This window comes from Aristolochia californica, unplaced genomic scaffold (genome assembly GCF_029961685.1).
Source record: "Aristolochia californica isolate CCGP_79_NKW_82.1479 unplaced genomic scaffold, dmAriCali1.0.hap1 SCAF_4, whole genome shotgun sequence".
NCBI lineage: Eukaryota > Viridiplantae > Streptophyta > Magnoliopsida > Piperales > Aristolochiaceae > Aristolochia > Aristolochia californica.
This window is the reverse complement of record NW_027182103.1, coordinates 6,902,258-6,928,412: the sequence shown is the minus strand read 5'-3', so window position 1 is coordinate 6,928,412 and position 26,155 is coordinate 6,902,258. Positions and strand designations below refer to the sequence as shown.

At 39.1% G+C, this 26,155-nt stretch overlaps 2 protein-coding genes across 2 annotated transcripts; both read right to left on the bottom strand.

The window, feature by feature from the left end:
* Positions 1-45: 45 nt before the first annotated feature.
* Positions 46-25,640, bottom strand: LOC137963926 (pentatricopeptide repeat-containing protein At5g47360-like). Its single transcript, XM_068811158.1, has 2 exons — positions 25,533-25,640; positions 46-1,599 (listed from the first exon to the last, which is right to left on the bottom strand). Exon 2 carries the CDS (start codon positions 1,500-1,502, stop codon positions 75-77), a length of 1,428 nt encoding a protein of 475 aa, XP_068667259.1. The 5' UTR covers positions 1,503-1,599; positions 25,533-25,640; the 3' UTR covers positions 46-74.
* LOC137963066 (pentatricopeptide repeat-containing protein At5g47360-like) lies at positions 5,458-6,432 on the bottom strand. Its single transcript, XM_068810247.1, has 2 exons — positions 6,051-6,432; positions 5,458-5,954 (listed from the first exon to the last, which is right to left on the bottom strand). Exons 1-2 carry the CDS (start codon positions 6,430-6,432, stop codon positions 5,458-5,460), a joined length of 879 nt encoding a protein of 292 aa, XP_068666348.1.
* Positions 25,641-26,155: the final 515 nt, after the last annotated feature.

The following is a 26,155-nucleotide window of genomic DNA, read 5'->3' as shown; positions in this document are numbered from 1 at the left end:
GAACTCAACATGTGGTGAGAAAAATTTTACCAAAAAATGAGGCCTTTCACTAGAATACAGAGACTTCAACCAGATTATGTTTTAGTTGACAAAAGCTTCAAAGCTAAACACTCTTTGCCAGCATCAGTAAGTTGCTTAACTACATCACTGAGATAAGGATGTCTCCCCAGAACACCTTTCACGACCATTTCATTAATCAAGGCTTCAACCTCAACAAAATGACCTTCTTCCAAAAGCCCAGCTAACACAATAGAGTGAAGATTTGAATCAATAGTCAGCAAGCGATCATCTTTCACCAACTCAACAAGCCAACCAAACGCATCAATACTCCGCTTAATCAAACAGAGTTCTCTAATCAAAGAACTAATTGCAAGTCCACTAGGCTTAACACCATTTTCCAACAACTTCTTCACAACCTTCTCAGCTTCCCAAATGTTCTTCCCCCGGACAAAACCCACCACAAGATAACTATAGCACTTCTCAAGACCTAGAATCTGCATTCTGACAATTCTATCAGCCACTTGGTAGGCTTCATGCACATGTCCTTCCGCAATGAGGCCATCTATCAAAGTAGACACAGTAACCCAATTTGGTGCACATCCTTCTGATGACATATGATCTAATATTTTAACTGCTTCAATTGCTCGTCTATTCTCACAGAAGTTTTGAATCAAAGAAGTATATGTAACTGCATTGGGCCTAGACGCAAAATCCGCATTCTCCATTACACCCAACAGCTCCATAGCCATATCCAGATTCCCTGCATGGCATGCCCCATCAATTAAAGCAGAATACACAACCTTGTTAGGAAAACAACCCCGAACACGCATTTCATCGAACAATCTCCGAGCCTCCTCTAACCGTTCAAATGAACAAAGCCCTTTGATCATAGCCACATACGTGATCAAATCAGGATAAAGACCCATGACTGCCATCTCTTCCATCAAGTTCACAGCTGTGTCCATATCCTTCTTATTAACAAAAAGCCGAATCACAACATTGTAGATGACTGTATCTGGACGGCAATTGAATTCTCCCATCTTTTGTAGAATTTTCAAAGCAAGATCAGGAAGTTTAGCTTCTCGACAAATATTCAAGATAACTTTAAATGTTTTAACAGAGACCGGCAAGTTTTCCTCCTTATATGTTTTAAGGAGCTCAATCAGCATGTCTGAGAGATGTGGAATGTCAAGAAATTTTGATATTTTGCTGTACATTAGAGTACTATGCCGATGGTATGGCTGCTGACCAGCCCACACAAAGAATCTCAGAGCAAGGATACGATCAACAGAGGATTTCCGTAGAATGGTTTCAATGCAGGAGGAGTCAACTCTAGCATCAAGCTTATCCAACTTTTGTTCAAGATTCACCTGTGGAGTGCTTCGTTGCAAGAGATTAATGTAGCTTTGTACAGCGCTGCTACCAATCAAACGGTTGAATAAATAGGAAAAAGGACGATTTTTATAGCCAGATAGAGAACTAAATATTCGAGGGAGAGCCATGAGCTTGTGCAAACTCTGGTGGATTGTGTATCAAGTATTTAACCTCATTATCTCAAAAAAGAATCCCCAACCTCATGATTTTGTGCAGCTGTCGGACCTAATATTCAAAAGGAAGCCAGTTATACATCAATTGTAAGCGAAAAGATGCTACAGAACAAAAAGCCCTAAACAAGTTAAACTCACCCGTGTACTCTAAAATATGTTTTTTTAGACAGTAAATTCTAAAATATTTCAGTTCTGGTACAGCACAATAGATTAAAACTTCAAGGCTGCCACAACAATAGGATATATCTACATCACAAATTTCATAGATAATAGGACATATATACATGAGTATATGTATTTATATACACACACACACATGTATATATCACAAAAGTCACAGACCAAATGATCCAATAAAATTTTCGGTATTACCAACAGAAATAAACACTATTGGCTATAGAAGTAAAAAATGAAATATCTATAACAAATTCACATGAATTGAGATGAAATATCTATAACAAATGTACAAGCAAATACCACATGGGTCAGTATGACAGTGGGTTTTCTTTTAAAAAAAGTCTCACCATTTAAGTAATTGCAGACCCTACAGTTGTCTCCATGTGAAAGCCTAAACCCCCTCTAGAATTGACAACATAAAAACAGTAAAAGAAAGTAAATGATAAACTTTGCTGGACCATGGTATACAGAGGACTCAATGCCTCAACCAAACACATATAGCAAATAAAAACCAAAACGACTGTATCAGCCAGTGTAGTAAGAACCGGATTGGCATTCTACATCAGTCATGGAAGTCATCAGAGTCCCAGAATTCATTGGTCAAGTTGTTCAGGCTTTTAGTTCTCTTTTCCAGTTTTTCACCATATGCTTCCTGCCACGAGTTTTTGGATGATTCCCTTGGTCCCCCAATCTCATTTCTTGTTTTCTCTCTACTACAAGACTTTGTATAAATTTTCTCTCACCTCTTGTTCATTAGTAATCCTCTCAAGTCTCTGTCTTTAAACTATATGTTCCCTATATAATCGAAGAATTTCACACAGGTACTATTTTTGTCACTAAATTTTGACATGATTTCAATTCCATCCTCCAAACGGTATCTTGCTGTGTCTCCTGCTGCCATCTAGTTACTCCGAAGACATTTGATTGCCTCCTTTTGCAGCAGATCTTTCCAAGAACAACTTCAGGTGCCACACATTCAGACCCGAATATAAGTCAATTTGTTAAATTCACCATCAACATTTGATTGACGTCTCAATCCTGTTCTGACCCTCAAATCTCAGAGATAAGAAAAAAGGGATCTTGTCTGGGTTGTATCCAACACACCCTTAGCCAAGATTATACATCCCCCATTCTCCCCCTTTTAGAATACTTGACTCTGTCAAACAAGATTAACACTTTACAAACACTCCAGGAAACTTCTCTAACATACTTCACAGTAAGCATACCAGGCATCACTTTAGGCTTTTACCAACACCACCCTAGTATTCTGTATTTTTCCCCAAGCTCGGGAAGTATGATACAAAGAGACCCCAGCTTAAACATACACTATATGAGAGAGAAGAGATCATCACCCCAAGCCCAACAACAAGACTTCATTCAGCAGAAAAACTAGTCAAGTCGAGTTCAAAGAAACTGCTCAAACAAAAAGGCAATCAACATTCAAGCCTGCTTATGCAGAAACCTCTCAAAGCATTACAAGAGATAAACAAGAACATATGCAAGATTGAACTAGATCAAAGACAACTGCACACACACATGCAAGTCAGCAATTTGATGTACTCGAGGAAAACCACGAAACCTTCAGCCAAAGACAATTGTTATCTTTTCAAAAAAAAAAGACAATCGTTATAGTTCAAGGGTATTTTTATAATTTTACTATGATGTATTGCATCTTGATGTTCTCGTTAGCAAGACGTTAATTAGGGAAGTCCAATGATGTAATAATTTATCATTTTTTGTCATAAGTAAAATATGAACTTTTTCTTTGTAATTCGCTTGAGCTGTTTAAATAAGAGGGTTAGGGGTAATGAGACTGTTAGAGAAGCAACTGAAGGGTATTTTGGTCATTTTGCATATGTAGATATTACTGTTTTCTATATTATCTTATTCTACATCCTTTATTATGTCACTAGACTTATTATGTAATTTTAGGTATGTAGAATGGGAGATATAAGGGTTTTAAGTATGTCAGGGACATTTTTGTAATTTTACAAATATACCTTATTAAATAGAAGGGAGTCGAGCTCGACCACAACAAGACTCAATTCTTGAGTTCTCTTCCTCCTCTCTCTCTCTCTCTTCTTACCAAAATTTCTCTCTCTCCTCTCCAAGCTCCTTTCACAGAGACTAAATTACACAAACTCTTTCTTCCCCTTTCTTCTCTTTATTCTCCTCTACTCTTCACTTTAATCATTCTTCTTTCTTTAGTTTGCATGGAATCAGAACAATGAATCTGCTTGAGAGCATGTCATGTTAGAGACTCATCCTTCTTAGGTCTAGGAATTTTCTTAGGGAAGGTTTCAATCTTTTTCTGCTGATTGGCTTAAAGATAGAAGCTTTTTATCTCTCTGTGTACTAGAACCTTCAAGGTGATAGCATGTGCTGCAAATTAGGCAGTTTAATGTATTTCAATGCCCCAAGAGGTTTGTTTTAAGGTCTTCTCTTAAACCAGTACATCCACATCTCTTTAGGTACCGCTGTTTTTTTGCTCGGATCATCAATATTGTGCTTGCATCAGCATATTTATGAGTTAGAAATCATCTAAGATGCACTGATGAGTAAAGATTGGTCTTTTTGTTTATGTACTGAGGTAATTGAGCCCTAGGGTGGATTTGTGAGGGGACGACAAGTAGATGTGCAATTATAAGTGCTTGGAGTGATAAAATGTGGTTGATATGCTTGAATTTGTGACTACTAGGGATATCTGTTGGAAGATGGGCCTAAGCCAACACGACCAAGGAAGACCACACGTCCAAGTGTGTGGAAGATGGGCTCAAACCCACAGACCCACACAGTGGTGGCATGATGGTAAATAAAGAGTTATCTCATACAGATGGCATTGATGTAATTAGTTTATGATTTATGTCTCTTATTCACTCTTACTAGGGTGAGTGGTATTCTTATAATATTAGTATTTTTTATATCTATAAATACAAATTAAGGGGAAGATTTGGAGAAGTCCTCAAAGTGGCAAAGGATGTAATTTAAAAGTCTTCTCATAAGGATGGCACAAGGGTGTAATTAAAAAAGATGATGTATGTCTACTTATGTCTGTGTTTTTTTAGAGATTGTATTCCTAAGGGCATTGTAGTCATTGTAAACTTCTTTCCTCAACTATAAATAGAGGCCCAAGGAATGGGGTAGATCATCATGTCTCCCATCTTCTCTTTTAAATTCGTCCTTAGACTTTTCTCCTAAACTCTTCTCTCCATCTCTTTAGTCATCCCTCTCTCTCTCTCTCTTTCCTCTATATTTTCTGCTAGTTTTCATTTTTAGCGAGTCAATTTTTTTTTGAAAAAGAATTCTACAGTTTATTTTTCTTTTCCAAAAAAAAGAGGAACATTTTCTTGTGTAATACAATATCCATTTGTTGCCTGAACAGGATATCTTATTTTTTATGAACAATTAATGAAGTTATTTTTTTTCTTTATTGCAAATGATTTTGCAAATTCTATCTAAAGCAAGCTATAAATCTAGTGCAAACAAATCATAACTTGTTCTCAATAGTTTGAGTGAAAACTTAGTATTATATTTTCTAGTTTTCCACTGGGCTGCACCAAATTTAATATTCCATTCTCTTAATTTTGATAATTTGGGAATGAAATATGAAATACCTGCAAAGATTGCTCCTAGACGCTCTCATTCATTGCTTCAATATGCATCACAATGAATTCAACTTGTGGTGAGAGAAATCTTACCAAAAAATGAGGCCTTTCACTAGAATACATAGACTTCAACCAGATTGTGTTTTAGCTGACATAAGCTTCAAAGCTAACCACTCTTTGCCGGCATCACTAAGTTGCTTAACTACATCACTGAGATAAGGATCTCTCCCCGGAACACCCTTCACAACCATTTCATTAATCAAGGCTTCAACCTCAACAAAATGACCTTCTTCCAAAAGCCCAGCTAACACAACAGAGTGGAGATCTGAATCAATAGTCAGCAAGCGATCATCTTTCACCAACTCAAATAGACAACCAGACGCATCAATACTCCGCTTAATCAAACAGAGCTCTCTAATAAAAAAACTAATAGCAAGCCCACTAGGCTGAAAACCATTCTCCAACAACTTCTTCACAACCTTCTCAACTTCCCAAATGTTCTTCACCCGGTCAAAATCCACCACAAGATAACTATAGCACTTCTCGAGACCTAGAGACTGCATTCTGACAATTCTATCAGCCACTTGGTAGGCTTCATGCACATGTCCTTCTTCAATGAGGCCATCTATAAAAGTAGACACAGTAACCCAATTTGGTGCACATCCTTCTGATGACATATGATCTAATATTTTAACTGCTTCAATTGCTCATCTATTCTCACAGAAGTTTTGAATCAAAGCAGTATATGTAACTGCATTGGGCCTAGACTCAAAATCCTCATTCTCCATTACACCCAACAGCTCCATAGCCATATCCAGATTCCCTGCATGGCATGCCCCATCAATTAAAGCAGAATACACAACCTTGTTAGGAAAGTAACCCCAACCACGCATTTCAGCGAACAATCTCCGAGCCTCCTCTAACCGTTCAAATGAACAAAGCCCTTTGATCATAGCCACATACGTGATCAAATCAGGATAAAGACCCATGACTGCCATCTCTTCCATCAAGTTCACAGCTGTGTCCATATCCTTCTTATTAACAAAAAGCCGAATCACAACATTGTAGATGACTGTATCTGGACGGCAATTGAATTCTCCCATCTTTTGTAGAATTTTCAAAGCAAGATCAGGAAGTTTAGCTTCTCGACAAATGTTCAAGATAACTTTAAATGTTTTAACAGAGACCGGCAAGTTTTCCTCCTAATATGTTTTAAGGAGCTCAATCAGCATGTCTGAGAGATGTGGAATGTCGAGAAATTTTGATATTTTGCTGTACATTAGAGTACTATGCCGATGGTATGGCTGCTGACCAGCCCACACAAAGAATCTCAAAGCAGGGATATGATCAACAGAGGATTTCCGTAGAATGGTTTCAATGCAAGAGGAGTCGACTCTAGCATCAAGTTGATCCAATTTTTGTTCGAGATTCACCTGTGGAGTGCTTTGTTGCAAGAGATTGATGTAGCTTTGTAAAGCGCTGCTACCAATCAAACGGTTGAATAAATAGGAAAAAGGACGATTTTTATAGCCAGATAGAGAACTAAATATTTGAGGGAGAGCCATAAGCTTGTGCAAACTCTGGTGGATTGTATATCAAGTATTTAACCTCATTATCTCAAAAATAATCCTCAACCTCATGATTTTGTGTCAGCTGTCGGACCTAATATTCAAAAGGAAGCCAGTTATACATCAATTGTATGCGAAAAGATGCTACAGAACAAAAAGCCCTAAACAAGTTAAACTCACCTGTCGACTCTAAAAAATGTTTTTTTAGACAGTAAAATATTTCAGTTCTGGTTACAGCACAATAGATTAAAACTTCAAGGCTGCCACAGTAATAGGATATATCTACATCACAAATTTCATAGATAATAGGACATATACACATGAGTGTATGGATATATATATATATATATATATATATATATATATGTATTTATACACACACACACATGTATATATCACAAAAGTCACAGACCAAATGATCCAATAAAATTTTCGGCATTACCAACAGAAACAAACACTATTGGCTATAGAAGTAAAAAATGAAATATCTATAACAAATTCACATGAATTGAGATGAAATAATGAAATTATCAGCTAACAAATGTATAAGAAAATACCACATGGGTCAGTATGACAGTGGATATAGTTCAAAAAAACCACGAAACCTTCAGCCAAAGACAATTGTTATCTTTTCAAAAAAAAGACAATTGTTATAGTTCAGGGGTATTTTGATAATTTTACTATAATGTATTGCATCTTGATGTTCTAGTTAGCAAGACGTTAATTAGGGAAGTCCAATGATGTAATAATTTATCATTTTTTGTCATAAGTAAAATATGAACTTTTCTTTGGAATTCGCTTAAGCTGTTTAAATAAGAGGGTTAGGGGTAATGAGACTGTTAGAGAAGCAACTGAAGGGTATTTTGGTAATTTTGCATATGTAGCTATTATTGTTTTCTATATTATCTTATTCTACATCCTTTATTATGTCACTAGACTTATTATGTAATTTTAGGTATGTAGAATTGGAGATTAAGGGTTTTAAGTGTTTTAAGTGTTTTAAGTATGTCAGTGGCATTTTTGTAATTTTACAAATCTCACTTCTTAAATAGAAGGGGGTCAAGCTCGACCACAACAAGACTCAATTCTTGAGTTCTCTTCCTCCTCTCTCTCTTCTTACCACAATCTCTCTCTCCTCTCCAAGTTCCTTCTTTCACAGAGACTAAATTACATAGACTCTTTCTTCCCCTTTCTTCTCTTTACTCTCCTCTTCTCTTCTCTTTAATCCTTCTTCTTTCTTTAGTTTGCATGGAATCAGAACAATGAATCTGCTTGAGAGCATGTCATGTTAGAGACTCATCCTTCCTTCTTAAGTCTAGGAGTTTTCTTAGGGAAGGTTTGGTTTATGATTGAGAGCAATGGCTAGCGGAGAAGGATCGGCACTAGGGATTAACAAGTTTGATGAGATGGACTTTGCGTTCTAGAGGATGCAAATCGAAGATTATCTGTACAGTAAAAAATTGCGCGCACTACTTCTGGATATGAAACCAGAAGGTATGAAAGATGATGAGTGGAATCTCTTCGATAGACAAGTGTTGGGAGTAGTCCGGTTAACACTGTTGAAGAATGTTGCTCACAACGTTGAATTGGAGAAAACCACAACGTGGATGATGAAGATTTTGTCCGACATGTATGAAAAGTCTTCTGCAAATAATAAGGTACATCTCATAAAAAAAACTCTTCAATTTAAAGATGGCAGAAAATACATCAATTGCATCGCATTTGAATGAGTTTAGCACGATTGTCAATCAATTGACATCCATTCAAATTAAATTAGATGATGAGGTTCCTGATTTAATTCTTTTGGCGTCTCTGCCAAATTGTTGGGAGCCCATGAGGGTTGCGGTTAGCAACTCTGTAGGCAACGGGAAGTTGATCTTTAATGATGTTCGGGATACCATTCTCGTGGAGGAAGTTCGTAGAAAGGACTCCAGAGAATCGTCGACATCTAATTCTGCCCTAAGTGTCGATACTAGGGAAGGAACTTCAAGAGGAATTCCAACAAGGGTAATGGTAGAGGGAAATCAAGGAATGGTAGAAGCAAGTCTAAATTCGTAAAGAATGTGAAATGCTGGAATTGTGGCAAGTCTGGTCACATAAAGAAGAACTGCAAAGCACCGAAGAAGGATGAAAAGAAAAACGATGTTGCAAATGCGGTGATTGAAGAGGTACAAGATGTTTTACTCTTGTCAGTTGATAGCCCTATTGACTCTTGGGTGTTAGATTCAGGAGCTTCTTTTCACACCACCGCACATCGTGAGATCATGGAGAATTATGTTGCAGGAGATCATGGGAAGGTGTATCGTACTGATGGAGAACCTTTGGATATTGTCGGTATTGGTAATGTCAGTTTGAGGATGTCAAACGGGACAACGTGGAAAAATCACAAGGTGAGACATGTACCAAAACTTATGCATAATCTGATCTTTGTAGGGCAACTTGATGATGAAGGTCATAATGTGACTTTTAATGGTGCTGTCTGGAAAGTCACAAAGGGATCTATGGTTGTTGCACGAGGAGTTAAAACTTCCAGGTTGCAAAGACACGATTGCAGTTGCTGATACTGTTACTGATTCTGACTTGTGGCATTATAGGCTCGGTCACATGAGTGAGAAGGGAATGAAAGTGCTTCAGTCCAAAGGGAAGCTATCAGGGTTGAAAATTGTAAATAATAGTTTGTGTGAAGGCTGTATTTTCGGCAAGCAGAAAAGGGTTAGCTTTTCTAAGGCTAGAAAGGAGAAAAAGACAGCAAAATTGGAGTTAGTTCAGTTGTTACTTCCCTTGGTGGTTCTAACTACTATGTGATATTTATTGATGATGCAAGCAGAAAGGTATGGGTTTATTTCCTGAAAAAGAAATCCAATGTTTTTTATACCTTCAAGAGATGGAGAGCAATGGTTGAGAATGAGATAGATTTGAAGGTGAAGTGCCTACAGTCAGATAATGGGGGAGAATACGTGGATGATGATTTCAAGCGGTACTGTGCTGATAATGGAATCAAGATGAAGAAGACCATTCCTGGAAAACCTCAACAAAATGGTGTGGCTGAGAGGATGAACAGAACTTTGAACGAGCGTGCTAGGAGCATGAGATTACATGCGGGATTGCAAAAGATGTTCTGGTCTAAGGCTATTAGCACTGCTGCCTATTTGATCAACAGAGGTCCCTCAACACCATCGGATTGCAAAATACCAGAAGTGTCAGAAGCGACAAAGAGGTAAACCTTTCTTTCTTGAAAATGTTTGGTTGTGTTTCTTATATTCACTTTGATTCTGCTGCTAGAAGTAAACTTGATGCCAAATCTAAATTATGTTTCTTTATTGGCTATGGTGGTACCGAGTTTGGTTATCACTTCTGGGATGACTAAAGTCGTAAGGTTATCAGGAGCAAGGACGTGATCTTCAATGAAGGTTTCTTGTATAAAGACAGGTTGAGAACAGCGTCTGAGAGCACAAGTGATGAAGCCAAGAAGTCTGAAGTGATTCAGTTGAGAAATCTTCCAGCTATTGAGATAGAGAATATTACTAAGAAAGACCAGGAGAACATAACCCCAAAAGTAAATCAGAACATTCTTGTGACTAAACTCAGAAGATTTTCCAGAACTAGCAGACCACCTTTGAGGTACTCCCCTGCACTTAATTATATTTTGTTGATTGATAAAGGTGAACCAGAGAGTTATGAGAAAACCATGCAAGTTGATGAATCAACCAAGTGGGAGTTGGCCATGCGGGATGAGATGGGTTCATTGTTATCCAATCAGACATGACAGTTGCCCGAGCTACCAAAAGGAATAAAGACCTTGCAGAATAAATGGTTGTACCGAACAAAAGACGAACATGATGGCAGCAAGAGGTACAAGGCAAGACTGGTGGTAAAGGGCTTTTGACAAAAAGAAGGCATGGATTACACTGAGATTTTCTCTCCAGTAGTGAAATTGACTACTATTAGAACAGTGCTTGAACTAGTGGCAAATGAAGGCTTGCACTTAGAGCGGTTGGATGTAAAGACAGTCTTTCTTCATGGAGATTTGGAGGAAGAAATTTACATGATGCAGCCATAGGGTTTCAAAGCAGAAGGAAAGGAGAAAATGGTGTGCAAACTTCAAAAGAGCTTGTATGGTTTTAAACAAACTCCAAGACAGTGGTATAAGAAGTTTGACACTTTTATAAGTAGTAATGGTATCTTGAGGTGCCAGGCAGATCATTGTTGTTATATGAAGAAGCTTGATGACTCCTACATCAATATGTTGATGACATGTTGATAGCAGGTGCTTGCAAACAAGAAATAGATAATTTGAAAAGGGAGTTGTCAAAGAAGTTTGCAATGAAGGATTTGGGTGCTGCAAAACAAATCCTTGGCATGAGGATTACTAGAGATACTGATGTCTTGAAACTGTCACAAGAAGAATATGTGAAGAAGGTGCTAAGCAGATTCAACATTAATGATGCAAAACCAGTGAGTACTCCTTTGGCTAGTCACTTTAGGTTATCTAAGGAGCAGTCACCTTCTACAAAGCAGAAGCGAGCCAACATGGCCAATGTGCCTTATGTTTCTGCTATTGGTAGTTTCATGTATACCATGGTGTGTACTAGACCAGACATAGCTCATGCAATGGAAGTTGTGAGCAAATATATGAGTAATCCAGGTAAACAACATTGGGAAGCAGTGAAGTGGATTCTCAGGTATTTGAGAGGCACTACAAACTCAGCCTTATGTTTCAGAAAGTCAAACTTGGGATTACAAGGTTATGTAGATGCTGACATGGCTGGGGACATTGATAGCAGGAAGAGTACCATTGGATATGTATACACATTGGGTGGTACAGCAGTTAGTTGGGTCTCTAAGTTGCAAAAGATAGTTGTTCTTTCCACTACTGAGGCAGAATATGTTGTCATGACCCAAGTCAGCAAAGAGATGGTATAGTTGCAGTCTTCTGGGAAGAATTAGGTCTCAAACATGGGAAGAATGTGTTATATTGTGACAGTCAGAGTGTTATTCATTTAGCAAAGAATCTTGTTGATCATGCCAGAACAAAGCACATACAGATGCGTTATCACTTCATCAGATCGGCTCTGAAGGATGGAGTATTAGCTCTTGAGAAGATTCAAGGAAGTCAGAATCCGGCATATATGTTGACAAAGACTGTTACGATCGAGAAACTGAAGTTGTGTTCAACTTCAATTGGACTTCTCTCTAAAGATTGAGAAGTTGTTTCCGCTGCAGAGGAGATATTGATGATAGATTAGTCTCCAAGTAGGAGATTGTTAAGTTGTGGAGCCTAATTAACGCCCTACATTAAGCGGATCGACCTGCGCAATCAAGTTGTCGTGGGGGTTGGAAGGGGGCGAGAAGCCCCCCTCCCCGGGGGTGTGGGAGCGAAGCCCCTGCCCGGTCCACGATATATTAATTGTTATTTCATTAAGGGCAATTTGGGAATTTTACTCTTGTATCGCGGTTGCCCTAATTTTCTCTTTATAATTGAGGGGCACCACTATTAGGGTTTTATCATCTTAATCTGAGGAGTATCTCGAATTGCAGCCCAAGTGGTTAGAGAGAAACACATGTAAGTGTGCGATTTCTCTTGTAAACTATTTCAACTTCATAGTGGATTACTGCAGCGGCGGAAGACAGGATGTAGTCTCACCTTGAGGTGAACCTGTATAAATCTTGTTGTTTGATTTCGTGTTTGCTTTTTCATTCTTCCACGATTATTATTATAGTTCTCGTTAGTTTGGAATTAGGGCGTCTAATTCCTAACACCAAATTTTGGCTGAAGATGGAGATCATACTTTTTTTTTTTTTTATGAAGATGTATTTTTATTAACAAGATAAAATTACAAAGGTGGAGGGAGCAAATCCCTTACAACAAGAGATTGCAGGAAAACTCCCTCTTTGGCAAGCACATCTGCTGCCGAATTTGCAGATCTCGGAATGTGAGACCAAATACATGAAAAAGAAGATACAATATCCAAAATCTCCTCCATGGGCGAGTAGTATTGCGCTTGCACCAATCAATCACCACCTTGGAATCCCCTTCAATGTGGATAGACCCACTACATTTGTCTCTGAACACCCGCAGCCCATTAAGAAGGCCATGTAATTCGGCCGACGTTGAGTCGGATGAGTCGGAAGTGCCTAAAGGACTAGCATAGGAAAAACAATGATTTCCAGATGAATCCGAAATGACGCCCCCAAAACCCGCGATCCCTGGATTGCCAAGAGAAGATCCATCAAAATTCAGTTTTAGGTAACCAGTTTCTGGGGGTCCATTCCTTCATAACTGGAATTTTGGTTCCAATGTGCATCCTCGCCAAATTGCTCCAGTTGTCTCGAAAGCCGGTGCCCTTGAAAGAGGAGAAAAGTTTTTTTGTCAATAGCTAGGTGGATATTTGCCCTGTCACTCTATCAACAACTCTAGCCTCAGATTCGCTTTTAGCATCAAACTGCCTTCTATTCCATTCGTTCCAAAGCCCCCATGGAACGAAACTAGCACATGCTGAGATAATCAATTTGTCGAGGCTAGGAAGGGGATATCCCAAGATCGACTTGCAGAAGCTTATCAGGTCAGTAGCAATACAAAACTGAATCTCCAACTTATATAAAACAGAGGTCCACACGTTCCATGAGAACTAACACTGAAGAAGAGTATGACTAGCGGATTCATCTTCATTCTGGCAGAAAGGACATAGTGGATCTATAGATGAGTGACCTCTTCTTCTGAGCACATCAGCCGTGAGAATTTTACTTTGACAAGCACTCCACATGAAGAATTTTACCTTGGGGGGGCACATAGTTTCCAGACGAAGTTGATATCATGCTCCCTTTGCGTCGGATTCCAACCATTGATGTATCCATATGCTGAAGCAACTGAGAATTTCCCGCTTTTGTCAGGTCACCAAATGAGCTTGTCTTCATTGGAAGGCCTAATTCTGATGGAGATCATACTTTTGAGAAAGCTCATAGTCGAGTTCTTCGTGTTGAAGGGGCAATTAGAAATAGTAAAGCTCCTAAAGGTTTTGATGCTGCCCATAATATCCCCTCAACTACTTCTCGATCTACGTCTTCAAGAGGAAAACGGGGAGGCATTGGAGCTAGGAGATGTGGCATTGATAGTGGTGGCAGAGGTAAAGGGCATAGAGATAGAAAGTGTGTTCACTGTAGCAGGTCTAATCACTTCTCAGATAAGTGTTGGGATAATTTTGGGAATCCTCAAGCTAATCTAGTGTATTTGCAAAAGGCAGGGAAGTGGTTAGTGGTGAGATAGGGTCCTTTGGTAGCACCCAGTAGATGCTTCAAAAGATACTTCGGTAGTTAGGTCAGCTAGCAATGACCACTACTCCAGCATCTTAGACACCTCCTACTACTACAACTAATACCATAATGGTAAACTGAGGTATATTTGCGCTTCATGTTTCCTCTCCTCCTTGGGTATTAGACTCAAGCACCAGCCATATGTCAGGTATGTCCTCTGTTTTTTTCAATTGGTTACTTGATGGCTCTACTTCTTCTGTCAATTGTGAAGGGAACGTTTGCCCTTCATTTGGACTTTCATTAACTTCAGTATTGTATCTCCCGAAAATTTCCTATCAACTTATTGTTTGTTAATAAACTTACTAAGCTAGTCAATAGCTCGGTCACATTTTTTCCTCATTGTGTCTTTTAGAACTTGCAAGCAAGGAGGAAGATTTGTTTAAGGTGTGAGAGCGATGGGCTATACTATCTTGATATTGTTTTTGAGAACAAGTTAGTTGCATTAAAAGTTGCGTCTTCTCCTTATATGTGGCATCATCGTTTGGGACATCAACCAATATTCAAGCTACGTCAATTCATCCCTACCTTCCAGATACTTCATTTGAATGTCAATCGTATCATCTAGGGAAGCACGATCAAAGTTTGTTTCCTCTAAGTAGTTGGGTAAGTCAGGGTTAATTTCATTTAATTCATTCTGATGTATGGGCCTATGTCGGGTTCATAGTTTTTTTGGTTTCAAGTATTTTTTAACATTTATAGATGATTATAGTCGTGTGAATTATGTGTACTCCTTCAAGAGAAAATAAAAGTGTTTGATGTATTTCTCAAATTTCATACTAAATAAAAACATAGTTTGGTGCTTACATCAATATCTTTTACTTTGATAATGGGCTTCTACAATACCTTCCCTGGTCCCAAAAATTTGCCTTTCCCAGGTAAATCACGCCAACCCCCCCCCCCCCCCCCCATGTTCTGTTCAAATCCTTACCTCCCCTATCCTACTTCCTGACACGCACTCCTCGAAAAACCACCTTTCCATTTCTTCTCCCGTACCATCACATCCCTCTCACCTATTCTTATCAACGGATGGGAGTTATCACTCGCCGACCCTGCCACCTCGAACCACCGAAATTGCACCTCTCCAGAAAATCTTTTCAATTCGTCCTATCGTAACCCCTCCAATTCTCTCTCTCCTATTAAAATAAATGAATGGTCCGTGTCTGGATCATTCTACGAAGCAGATAATCAATGGAGCCCAAAACCCAAAGCCTCTCCCAACCTTATTAAATGGCAAGGTTGTCTTACACCGCCCAACAAAGCTTTGCAGCAATGTATAAATAGCATCCCTTCCCCCATACTTTGTCCAACCCCTTTAGCAACTATCAGACCAAAGTCCCGCCATCTCATGGAATCCTCTGGTTCCAAAGGAACAGTTCCCGTCCCCTCTCTAAACCCCAATGCCAAAGCCCACAACCCTCCCTCAATTTCGAAAGACAAAAACTCCATCCCCCTTCTAACTCTCCCAATCTCCCTCAAAAAAAGCCTGAAAAAAAAACCTCCCATCACTCCGTTCGCTCACACCTACTCCAAAAGGAGGAAGACGAAAAAAGAAAAAAAAGAAAAAAGCCCTTTGCGAAAGCCTTGCTCTCCGATTTCCCCTGCATCCATTGGTCCCCCTCTAAAAACTGATTATCTGGCCAACTTCGCCCAAATAGCTCAGACCGAAGCCCAAATGGACTTTATCAGATTCGTCAAAGAGCAAGAGCAAGAGCAAGAGCAAAATTTTCCGCCGCATGAATTCGAGGAAATTACCAAATTATCGTGAAATTTTACCACGACAGTCTCCTCAATCCAGAGGAGGATATCTCCCTTCCAGTCTCGAAATGATTGTTCTCTCCTGGAACGTAAGAGGAATAGGGTCGCGCTCCAAACGAGCAATTGTCAAGGCAATCCTTTCTGAATCCAAGCCTAGTATTGCAATTTTGATTGAAACCAAACTACAATCCTTTGATAATTTTTCTGCCAAAGAATTATGGTATGATCCCTACCCTGAATGGGCAAAAGTTGATGTTGTGGGACATTCTGGAGGTATTCTTGTTCTCTGGAACCCGAAATCTATTGAAGCTGTTATTTCTCACCCTGGTCTTTTTTCCATTGAAATACAATTTCAAGACCGTTCTTTGGGCATTTCTTGGGCTATGGCTGGCATTTATGGGCCAACTCGTTACTGCCTTTGTGCATCCTTTTGGGAAGAACTTCTCCTTCTTACCCAACTCTGGGACCTTCCATGGCTCCTGGCAGGGGATTTCAATGCCATCCTCCATTGTTCCGAAAAAAGTCCTCCTGCCATTCGGACTACCTCCAATATGCGAGCCTTCTCTGATCTCGTCAGCAGTCTGGAACTTTCCAAAATACCTCTCTCGGGTAAAAAAATTACTTGGTCAAATTCCCAGAATCCCCCTGTTTTCTCTAAATTAGATCGTTTTCTTGCCAATAATGAATGGCTCCAAAATTTCCCCAACTCTTCTGGTCAAGTTCTCAATAAGATTGGGTCTGATCATTGGCCGATCCAAATCAACACCCATCCTCCTGCATGGAATAGATCTCCATTTCGATTTGAGAATTATTGGACCCTTTCAGACAATTTCAATTCCAGTTTTGTTGGATGGTGGCAAGAGCTCTATCGCCACCCTAATCCCGGATGGATGCTCCCTTTGAAACTCAAAGCTTTGAAGATAAAAATCCGCCAATGGTCTTCCTGCCAACGCTCTGCTGTTGTTTCTCAAAAGAACTTGATCTATCGGCATTTATCTGAGTTGGATCTCCTCGAAGAACAAAGGTCTCTCTCTTCCCTTGATTTGTCTCTTAAAAATAAATTAAATCTTAAGTTGGCAAATATTTTACGGAATGAAACCATGTACTGGAAGCAGGGAGCTAGATTTCGTTGGCTGGCTGAGGGGGATGGAAACACTAAATTTTTCCATGCTATTGCCTCGGCTAGAAGAAGGGTTAACCGCATCACCTCCCTCTGTCAGGGGATCAAGTGGTCACAGATAACCATGGGATGGCTAACATTTTGGTGAAGTTTTTCACAGATCTTTACACCGAGGAGCACTACAACCGTCCTATTTTGTACCAGCTGGAGTATAACTTCATTTCCTCTTCGGATGTGGACTTCTTAGAGCGGCCATTCAATACTCAGGAAATCGAGGTTGCTACTCTTGGCCTCCCTAAAGATAAAGCCCCTAGTCCTGATGGCTTTAATGGTGAGTTCTATAAAAAATTCTGGGAAGTCATAAAAAATGATATTTTTGCTTTTGTTCAAAATTTTCATCAAATGGGGATCACTCACAAGGCTGTGGGAGCTTCATTCATTGCCCTTATTCCAAAAAAAGCAAACTCTGCATTACCTCAAGATTTTTGTCCAATTAGTCTCACCACGAGTTATTACAAAATCATTGGATGAATTTTGGCCAATCGTTTGAGAGTCCTCCTTCCCAAGATCATTAGCCCTTGTCAAAGTGCTTTTATACGAGGTCGAAATATCCTTGATTCTGCCATGGCTGCACATGAACTGTTGGATACCTTCAAAAATTCAAAAAAACCCAGGTTTGTCTTGAAACTCGATTTTGAAAAAGCTTTTGATCGTGTAAATTGGAAACTTGTTGACCAGTTGTTTCATAAGATGCAATTTGGCGCACGTTGGAATTTTTGGATGAGGAGTTACATTTCGAATGTTTCATATTCTGTGTTAGTCAATGGTAAACCTTGTGAATATTTTAATCCAACTAGAGGTATTCGGCAAGGGGACTCATTATCTCCGTTCATCTTCACTCTCATTGCTGAACATCTTGCCTCAATGGTCCGTCATGCCAAAAATTCTGGGTGGCTGCAATCTATCTCTGATGCCCATCTCAAGACATTTCTTTGCTGCAATATGCTGATGATACTATTTTCTTTGGGGAAGGTACGTTAGCAGAAATTTCTCATATTAAAGCCCTGTTAAATTTATTTGAAATCTCTTCTGGTCAGAAAGTTAGTTGGTCAAAATCATAAATTACTGGTTTTAATATTGATCCTTCTGCGTTAAATTCCATGGCCCAATATTTGGGATGTAAAATTGCTTCGCCTCCATGTACTTATCTGGGATTGCCTTTATCTCCTTCATTACCCTCTTAAAGCTCTTGGCATCCTGTTATTGAGCGTTTGGATGGTCATCTGGCCACTTGGAGAGGAAGATTCTTATCCAAGGCTGGAAAACTTGTTCTCATTAAGTCTTGTATGCATGGAATACCTTCTTATTTCCTTTCACTTTATCGATGTCCTGCCTTTATTTGCCAAAGAATTGAACAACTCAAAAGAAAATTCCTTTGGGGTGGACCAAACGGTGAAAGGAAATATTCTCTGGTGAAATGGGTTGAGGTTTGTAAACCAAAATCTCTTGGAGGGCTTGGGATCAGTGATACTGTTACTACAAATTCAGCATTGTTACTTAAATGGATCTGGAAATTTAACTTATTTCCTGAATTAATTTGGAGAAAATTAGTGTCAGTAAAAGCGAATAAATTGTTGGGTTGGTGGACTAAGAGTGGGCGATGTAATAAACTGTCTCTAGTATGGAAAAAAATTGTAAAGTTATTACCTGCTTTCAAATCTGCTATAAAATGTTACTTGGGCACGGGTTCTGTGACAAGATTCTGGACCGATTGGTGGACTAGTACTCAGAGCTTCAACAACAGCCACAACTTGATCTCAAATCTGGCAAGAAATACTGAAGTCTCTATTTCTGACCTGAAAACTGATTCAGGAGGGTGGAATCTAAATCTCAGAAGATCACTCTCAGACTCTGAGGCCTTAGTGGCTTTTGATCTCATCACAATGTTGTCTTCGGTAAGTCTAAAAAATTCAGCAGATACTCTCATCTGGATGCCTAGCTCGAAAGGTAATTTTTCTACTTCCACTGCTTATAGCTTCCTTTGCTCCTCCAACCACCCACAAATAAATCATCCATCTGCCATTGCATGGACTCTTCATGCTCCCCCTCGTGCAAAAAAATTTATATGGACTGCCTGCTGGAACAAAGTCCTTACGTCGGACACCTTAATTCGAAGAGGTGCCCTTGTCCCTGATCCTCTGTGCCCTTTTTGCCAAACTTCTACAGAGACTATCTCCCACATCCTTCTACATAGCGAGAATGCCTTTTTTGTGTGGACTAGCCTTTTAAACAAAATTGGTTTCCAATTCTGTTCCTCTCATAATCTCCCTTCTACCATCCTTTCACTTATAAATACCAGCCTACCAAAACTCGAAAAAATATTAATATCTTGCTATGTGGGCCATCTTATTTGGGCATTATGGAAAGAAAGGAATAATCGAAAATTCAACTTGAAGTTTATTTCTAAAGAAATATTGGTTGAAAAAATTATTGGTCAAGTTACTTCGTGGATTTTATTGCAAAAGAAATTTCGAGATCATCGAGGGACAAACTTCCGCGAAAACCGGCACATTACAGCTAAAATGACCTATCCAACAAGGCCCCCTGTTATGGTGAGTTGGTCCCCTCCCCCTATTGGCCATTTTAAGTTAAACTTTGATGGTAGCGCATATGGATGTCCGGGTTCTGCTGGTTTTGGTGGAGTTGTTCATGATGAAAATGGCATTCTTCTTTTTTCTTATGTCGGGCCAATTGGAAATTCGGATTCTACAACGGCTGAATTAACTGGATTATTACACAGACTTCGGATTTTCAAAAGTCGTGCTTCTGGGCCCCTTTGCATTGAAGGTGACTCAAAAGTGGTTATCAATTGGTGAGCAAATAAAGATCGTCCTCCGTGGCGGCATTGGGATACGTATTACGATATATGTAATTTAATTTCTACTTTAAATTGTAAATGGAATTATATTCCTAGAACTGCTAATCATTTAGCAGATACCCAGGCTAAACTAGGCGTCTCTCTCCAACACCTTGTTGTGGAAGGAGGCCCTGTTTAGCAAGGTATTGTAATATCTCTTTTTATTTTAATACAGCTTACACATCTTATTTCAAAAAAAGAAAAAAAAAGTTCTCTCTTTCTGTGCTATGCATGGGATCATTCATGAAACATCCTTTATGTTTACTCCTTAGCAAAATGGGGTTGCCAAACAAAAGAATCGACATTTGCTTGAGGTTGCTCGTGTTATTTTGTTCCAGAAGCATGTTCCAAAGTCATTCTTGGGAGATGTTATACTCACATCTTGCTATTGGATTAACAGAATGTAGTCTTTTGTGCTAGATAGTCGTATCCCTATGCATATTATGGAACCTGAGTGTAAGCTATTTGGTTTACCTCCTCAGGTTTTTGAATCTGTTTGTTTTGCTCATTGTGTTGATCCTCATATTGATAAATTGTCTCCTCAGGCTGTTTGTTGTGTTTTTCTTGGGTAACATTCCACCTAACCAAGAAAAACAGCTTGAGGCGCTAGGCAGAAGGCAGAAGGCAGAAAGCAGAAGTAGGTAGAAGTGCAGCCTGAGGCGCATTTGGGTATCATTTCTTGGTTTACCTCCTCGGCATGTAGGCAGAAGTGCAGCCCAAACGAGCAACCAAAGACTCCAAGGTGGGTCTTACCATATTGAAGCCAAACAAAATAGATTTCTCCCAACTGATCTTCTGACCCGACGTTATCTCAAATATAGGAAGGCTGGCTTTCACATGAAGCACTTGTTCTTCAATTCCATCTCCAAATATGATTTTGTCATCAGCATATTGGATGATGGGGACATCCAATCTACCATTAAAGAACAAATGAGACAACAATTTGACCTCTTTTACTAACCGGAAATGGGGAGATTGGGTCTCCCTGCCTGAGCCACCTTGAACCTTTGAAAAAACCAAATGCATTGCCATTGATCAAAACGGAACATTGGTTCGAGGAACTGCAGCTTCAAATCCATTTTTCTTCATTTGGGGCCAAAATCCAGCTTAAGGATGAATATCAGGTTCAACCTTCTTTTAGAACAGTCAGCTACCTCGTGAATCTCATTGTTGTGTCGAGAATGACTCACCCATTGATAAATGAGCTTTTTTCCTTGTTGATGAGAGAGGAATGGTTGATTCCAAGCATTGGGCAAGGACGCAGGATATATGGGCTGGAGATCAATGTGATTGGTCTTAAGTCCCCTATCTTCTCTGGATTGTCATTCTTCAAGATTAATTAGATAAAGGATGCTCCCATACTTCGATACATTTTGCCATTGTCACAGAAGTCCTTCATGGTTTTGATGTCCTCTACCAAAAAACTCCATTACCTCAAAAACATTCTCCGTTGAAACCATCAAGACTACAGGCATTATCCTATGGCATCTTTGAGACAGCGTATTCAATCTCTTTTGCAGTGAAAGGTCTTTCCAACCATTTTTGTTGGTTCTCTAGTAATTTCTTTATCGGGAGTTGGCTAAGGGAGGTTTGATTATGGCACTTTTCTTGGTAGAGACCTTTGAAAAAACTTAGAATTTCATTAGTGAGTGCTGATCTATCAGAGGTTAATTCCCCATTAATTTGGAGGGAATTAATTCTATTAGATCAGCAGCGAGCTGGGGCGATGATCTGGAAAAAGCGGGTATTGGTATCCCCTTCCTTCAGACATCCGAATCTAGCTCTTCAACTTAATGGAATTATGGTGAATAATATTCTGGAGAGAGTTTGAAGCTATAATGCAGTCAACAAATTCAGTTGGGGACAAGGGTCTACCTTCCTCCAAAGCTTCAAGAGTGTCAATTTGGAACATAAAACTTCGTTTTGGGTAAAGAGTGAGGCTCAATTGGCTTTGGACCACTGTTTCAGCCTTCCTTTTAAAGATTTTAGTTTCATTGCAATAACATCACCAAATGAACCTTGGGTCTCCTCTTCCTTCCATCACATTTCCATCAAGTTGCACTATAGTCTTTGGATTTCAACCAGGAGTTTTCAAAGCAAAACATTCTACTAGGCACTTTATTTTTTTGTCAAGGATGGGCCAGTCGTCAGATATAGCTTTCCCATCACAAGTGCTAAGACTTCAGCATAAATTTGGAGCCAATTATCCATGCTCAGAAAGTGATCTAATTTGGAGAGGATAGATTCTCTTTGGGAATTACTCCAAGCGAATGCCTTGCCTGAGGCTGGATCTCTTGAAAAACATATGTCCCAATAAAGTCACAAAAAAAAAAAAAACTGCATTGAGGATGTTATGCAGGGAGCAGGTAAACTCATTTCATTACAAAGCAAATGGTATTGAAGTCTCCTCCTAGGAGCCAAAGGGAGTTCCAGTTGTCAATGAATTGGGTAAGTTGTTCCCAGAATGCAAAGCAGAGTCTGTATCAATTTAGGCCATAGACACCTCCAAGGCACCAAATGATTCCTGCCTCTTTGTCCTTAAATTGATTTCCAACGAGAATTCACCAGTGCTATTGTCTATCCTCTCCAATATAGCTTTACCCCATAAGATGAGGATCCCTCCAACAGCTCCAATCACATCCTTGGCCATCTAGCTTGGGTTTGGAATAGGACAAAGCTCCGTAATCAATTATCCAGACGTGGAGCAGATTTTTATCTCTTGGAGGATAACTACTTGGGTCTTTTTAGCCACAAGGTCTTTTTGGGCCTTTTTAGCAGCAAGAAGGTCTTTTACTGGAACTACCTACTCCTCTTACATTCCAAGAAATGATAATCATTCCATCCTTCCCTTTCTTTCTTTTTTCTTTCTTTTTTAACACTCCTGGTCTGCCCACTTCCTTGCTCATTGCCGCATTAAACTTTTCAGCAAATTCTACCATTCTCACCCAAGGCTTCTTTGGTTTTCTGCTTGTGGATTCCATAACTACTTTTCTTTTCTTTGGATGACTAGTCCCTTTGTCATGGACCTAAAGGAAATTTCCACCTTTTGTTTCTCTTATGGCATGTGAGTAGAAGTTGGATGCAAATCTTTCTCTGAGTTGGAAGCTGCTGAATATCACCTTACTTTGAGAGAGGAGGGGTTCTTGGTGGATGATTCTTTGCTTCTCAAGGGAGATCCTTCCATAATCTGGCCTAGGATGGTTATGGGTGTTTTGTTGTTGGGGAAGGATTTGTGTGGAATGATGTTGGGGGGTATGGTCGATGAATGGTCAATTGTGAGAATATCTTTTTCGAGTGTATGTATGGGGAAGGCAGTGAAAACTGATGAGGCTGTTGGGAGGTTCTTATTCCTCGAACTGGTTTTGGGTGGGGTTAGTTGAGGTGTCTCACTTTCATCTGTTTGGTAGTTCTGGTTCCAGTTATTGGTGGGGGGTTCTACCTTGATTTGGTCTGGTTTTTGGGTTCGATAGGTGTTTGGTAGGTGCAGTTGTGTAATTAAGGCAATGTATGTTGGGGGTGTTGTGGGAGTGATGATGAGGAATGCGAGACAGATTTATTTGTGGCATGGATTTTTGCATCGTAAGGTGTGGTTGCAGAAGGGAGCAGGGCCACGGGACATGTATGATTTTGTTTTTGCGAGACAGCAAATCATGTTCCAGTAGATAGTAGGAAATAGGAATTCAATAACATAACATAAATGAAAAAATTTGAGGAAAGTAGATTAGAACTATTGAAGCATTTTTTTCTTAGCTAGCAGAAACATAAATGCAGGAGAAGGCAATAATAATGATAACAAAAAATAGAAAATTTTCATATGAACATCAAAGAACATGAATAAACAGGTAACAAGGAAGATGTGAAAGAATAGCACCCCACCCCCCAACAAAAAAAAAAAAAGGCAGCTTTGAAAGTAGTCATGCATTTGAAGAAGAGATGCTCACAATCCCATGTTCTCAACAAAAGGAATATAGACAACCATCAATAAATTTAGCAATATGCCAATACGCCAAATAGAGAATCATCATCAAAAGTTTCTTCGTGAGAACATTCATGAAGCTGCTAGAACCAAAGAGAGGGATCCTCTCCTACAGAAGATTTCTGTTTTCTTATAGAAAGACTATTTGCAGATCAAGCTGAATTATTGCCAGCCCTTGAAGTAGAAATACACCTCAAAAAAGTACAAAATATTAGAAAAACACATTAACTAGAATAAGTATTCACAAAGAGGCTATCCATGTGCCCAGTTACTAGACACCATAACCAGTTCTAGTATAAGAGCATTAATAGCTTTATAATTTTTATGGATTTCTGTTCCTTTTTGTCTGCTAAGAAAGGAAAGAAGACTTAGGACAACGAATGAGACTAGCATGATCAAGAAGGCATATGTACCATTAATAACTTAAACAAGGACTTGTTTGGCAGTAGAGGGACATTAGAATTAAGGCAAACAGCTGGCTCATCATAAACATTATTTTCCATCCTCTAGATGTTATTTAAATCCAGAAGAGAAAGAAAAGAAGAAATCTCAACACCCTTCCTTGCATTGGAGTAATTGGATCATTCCTTTCTCTGATTCATTGCTTAATCAAGAGAAAGCGAGCCACTGAGCCTACTACTTTGGATATTGGAAGAGCAATTTCTAGCCCATAAACTCATCTAGAATAACCTATTTTACAAATAACTTCTCTCAAAAGGATTTGACATATCATGCTAAATGCATTTATGTGGTAGAGGTTAGACTTTCACTGCTTCTGTATGAAACTAGTTTTTATACATGAAGTTATGAAGTACAATAAGTATGCAAAATAAAAGCCAACAACGTTTTAGTGAGATGTATACAAGGACTTTGTGCAAACACCAAACAGGAGGCCATTTCTGATTGCACTTCACTGGTTCTATTCTTTCAAAGAGCAAAACTGTAAGCACTAAAAAGGTCTTTACCAGAAACTCTTGAAGAAGTCAAATAGTTTTAGTTGAAACCACTCTTTGTCCATAGAAGTGAAGGTAATCAAAATCCAACAGAGAAATAATTCAGGGAGCCACAGACAGTACTAATAATGCAATAGTATCGCTTATAAAGTAAAAGATATATATGTAATACATTGAAAAACTAAAGTAACATTAGCAAACAAGAATTCAGAAAACCATGTTCACATCCCACCAAACGCGAATCAGTAGTACTTAGAAGTTCTCTTTCACTAAAATCAAACACACAAATCAACGGGACCATCGACAGCGACAAGGATAAAAGAAAATTATTTCAATCAATCACTGAAAGCACAGCCATCAAACTAAAATAAATATAAAACGACCATTTTTTTTCCAGGAAGGCGTAAAAGTAAATAACAAAGTATAAAATAATTGATCGAGTACATTTTATCCACTAAAACAATGTCTTCTCCACAGAAACTGAATGGAAAGCAAGTAACGAAAATTGATTGCTGCAGTTTGGGTTCCACGGATGGTATTAGTTCTCCGATTCAGGGGAGGCCGCGGAGTGTGTGTAGTGCAAGAGAGAAAGATATGAAGTACCTATAACCAGTGACGGTACACAGCATCGTCCGGCGACGGAGAGGAGAGAATAGCAGCATCGAGGCAAGCTCCTCGGCTAGGAACTCTGAGAGCGGCTTCTCGACGTCAGAGAGAGTTCGAGCTAAGGGAGGATTCGGACTGGTTCCGTGAATCGCCGAGTCGATTCTGGACGGTGTCGAATTGAACTTGTTTCTGACTCGTTCCAGACTCGGTCTGAATCACTGATCTTCATGATCTTTAATTTTATTTTCATCATTTCCATCTCTAATCACTGATTTTCTTCATTCCCTTTGCAAGATTCTCTTAGCATACCTAATCTCTTGATTTCTTCTCTCTAGTTATCTGATTCTCTCTCAAATTGAAGCTTCTACTACTTAGCTCACTTACTTTTCCATTTAACCCAAATTCTATAATCTTTTGTTTTCTTTTCATTTTTCCCAAATTTCATCAGCATTTTTTTGTGGATAACGTTTATCGAAGCCTACCAATGCATGTATTTAGTTTGTTGTGTTTTATCAACGTTCTATTTTAGTTTTTTTCTAAAATAGTTATTATGAAGAATTCAGCAGGATACAATGAAAATAGAAGAGGTGAATTTTTTTTCTTGCATAATTTGTCTTGTT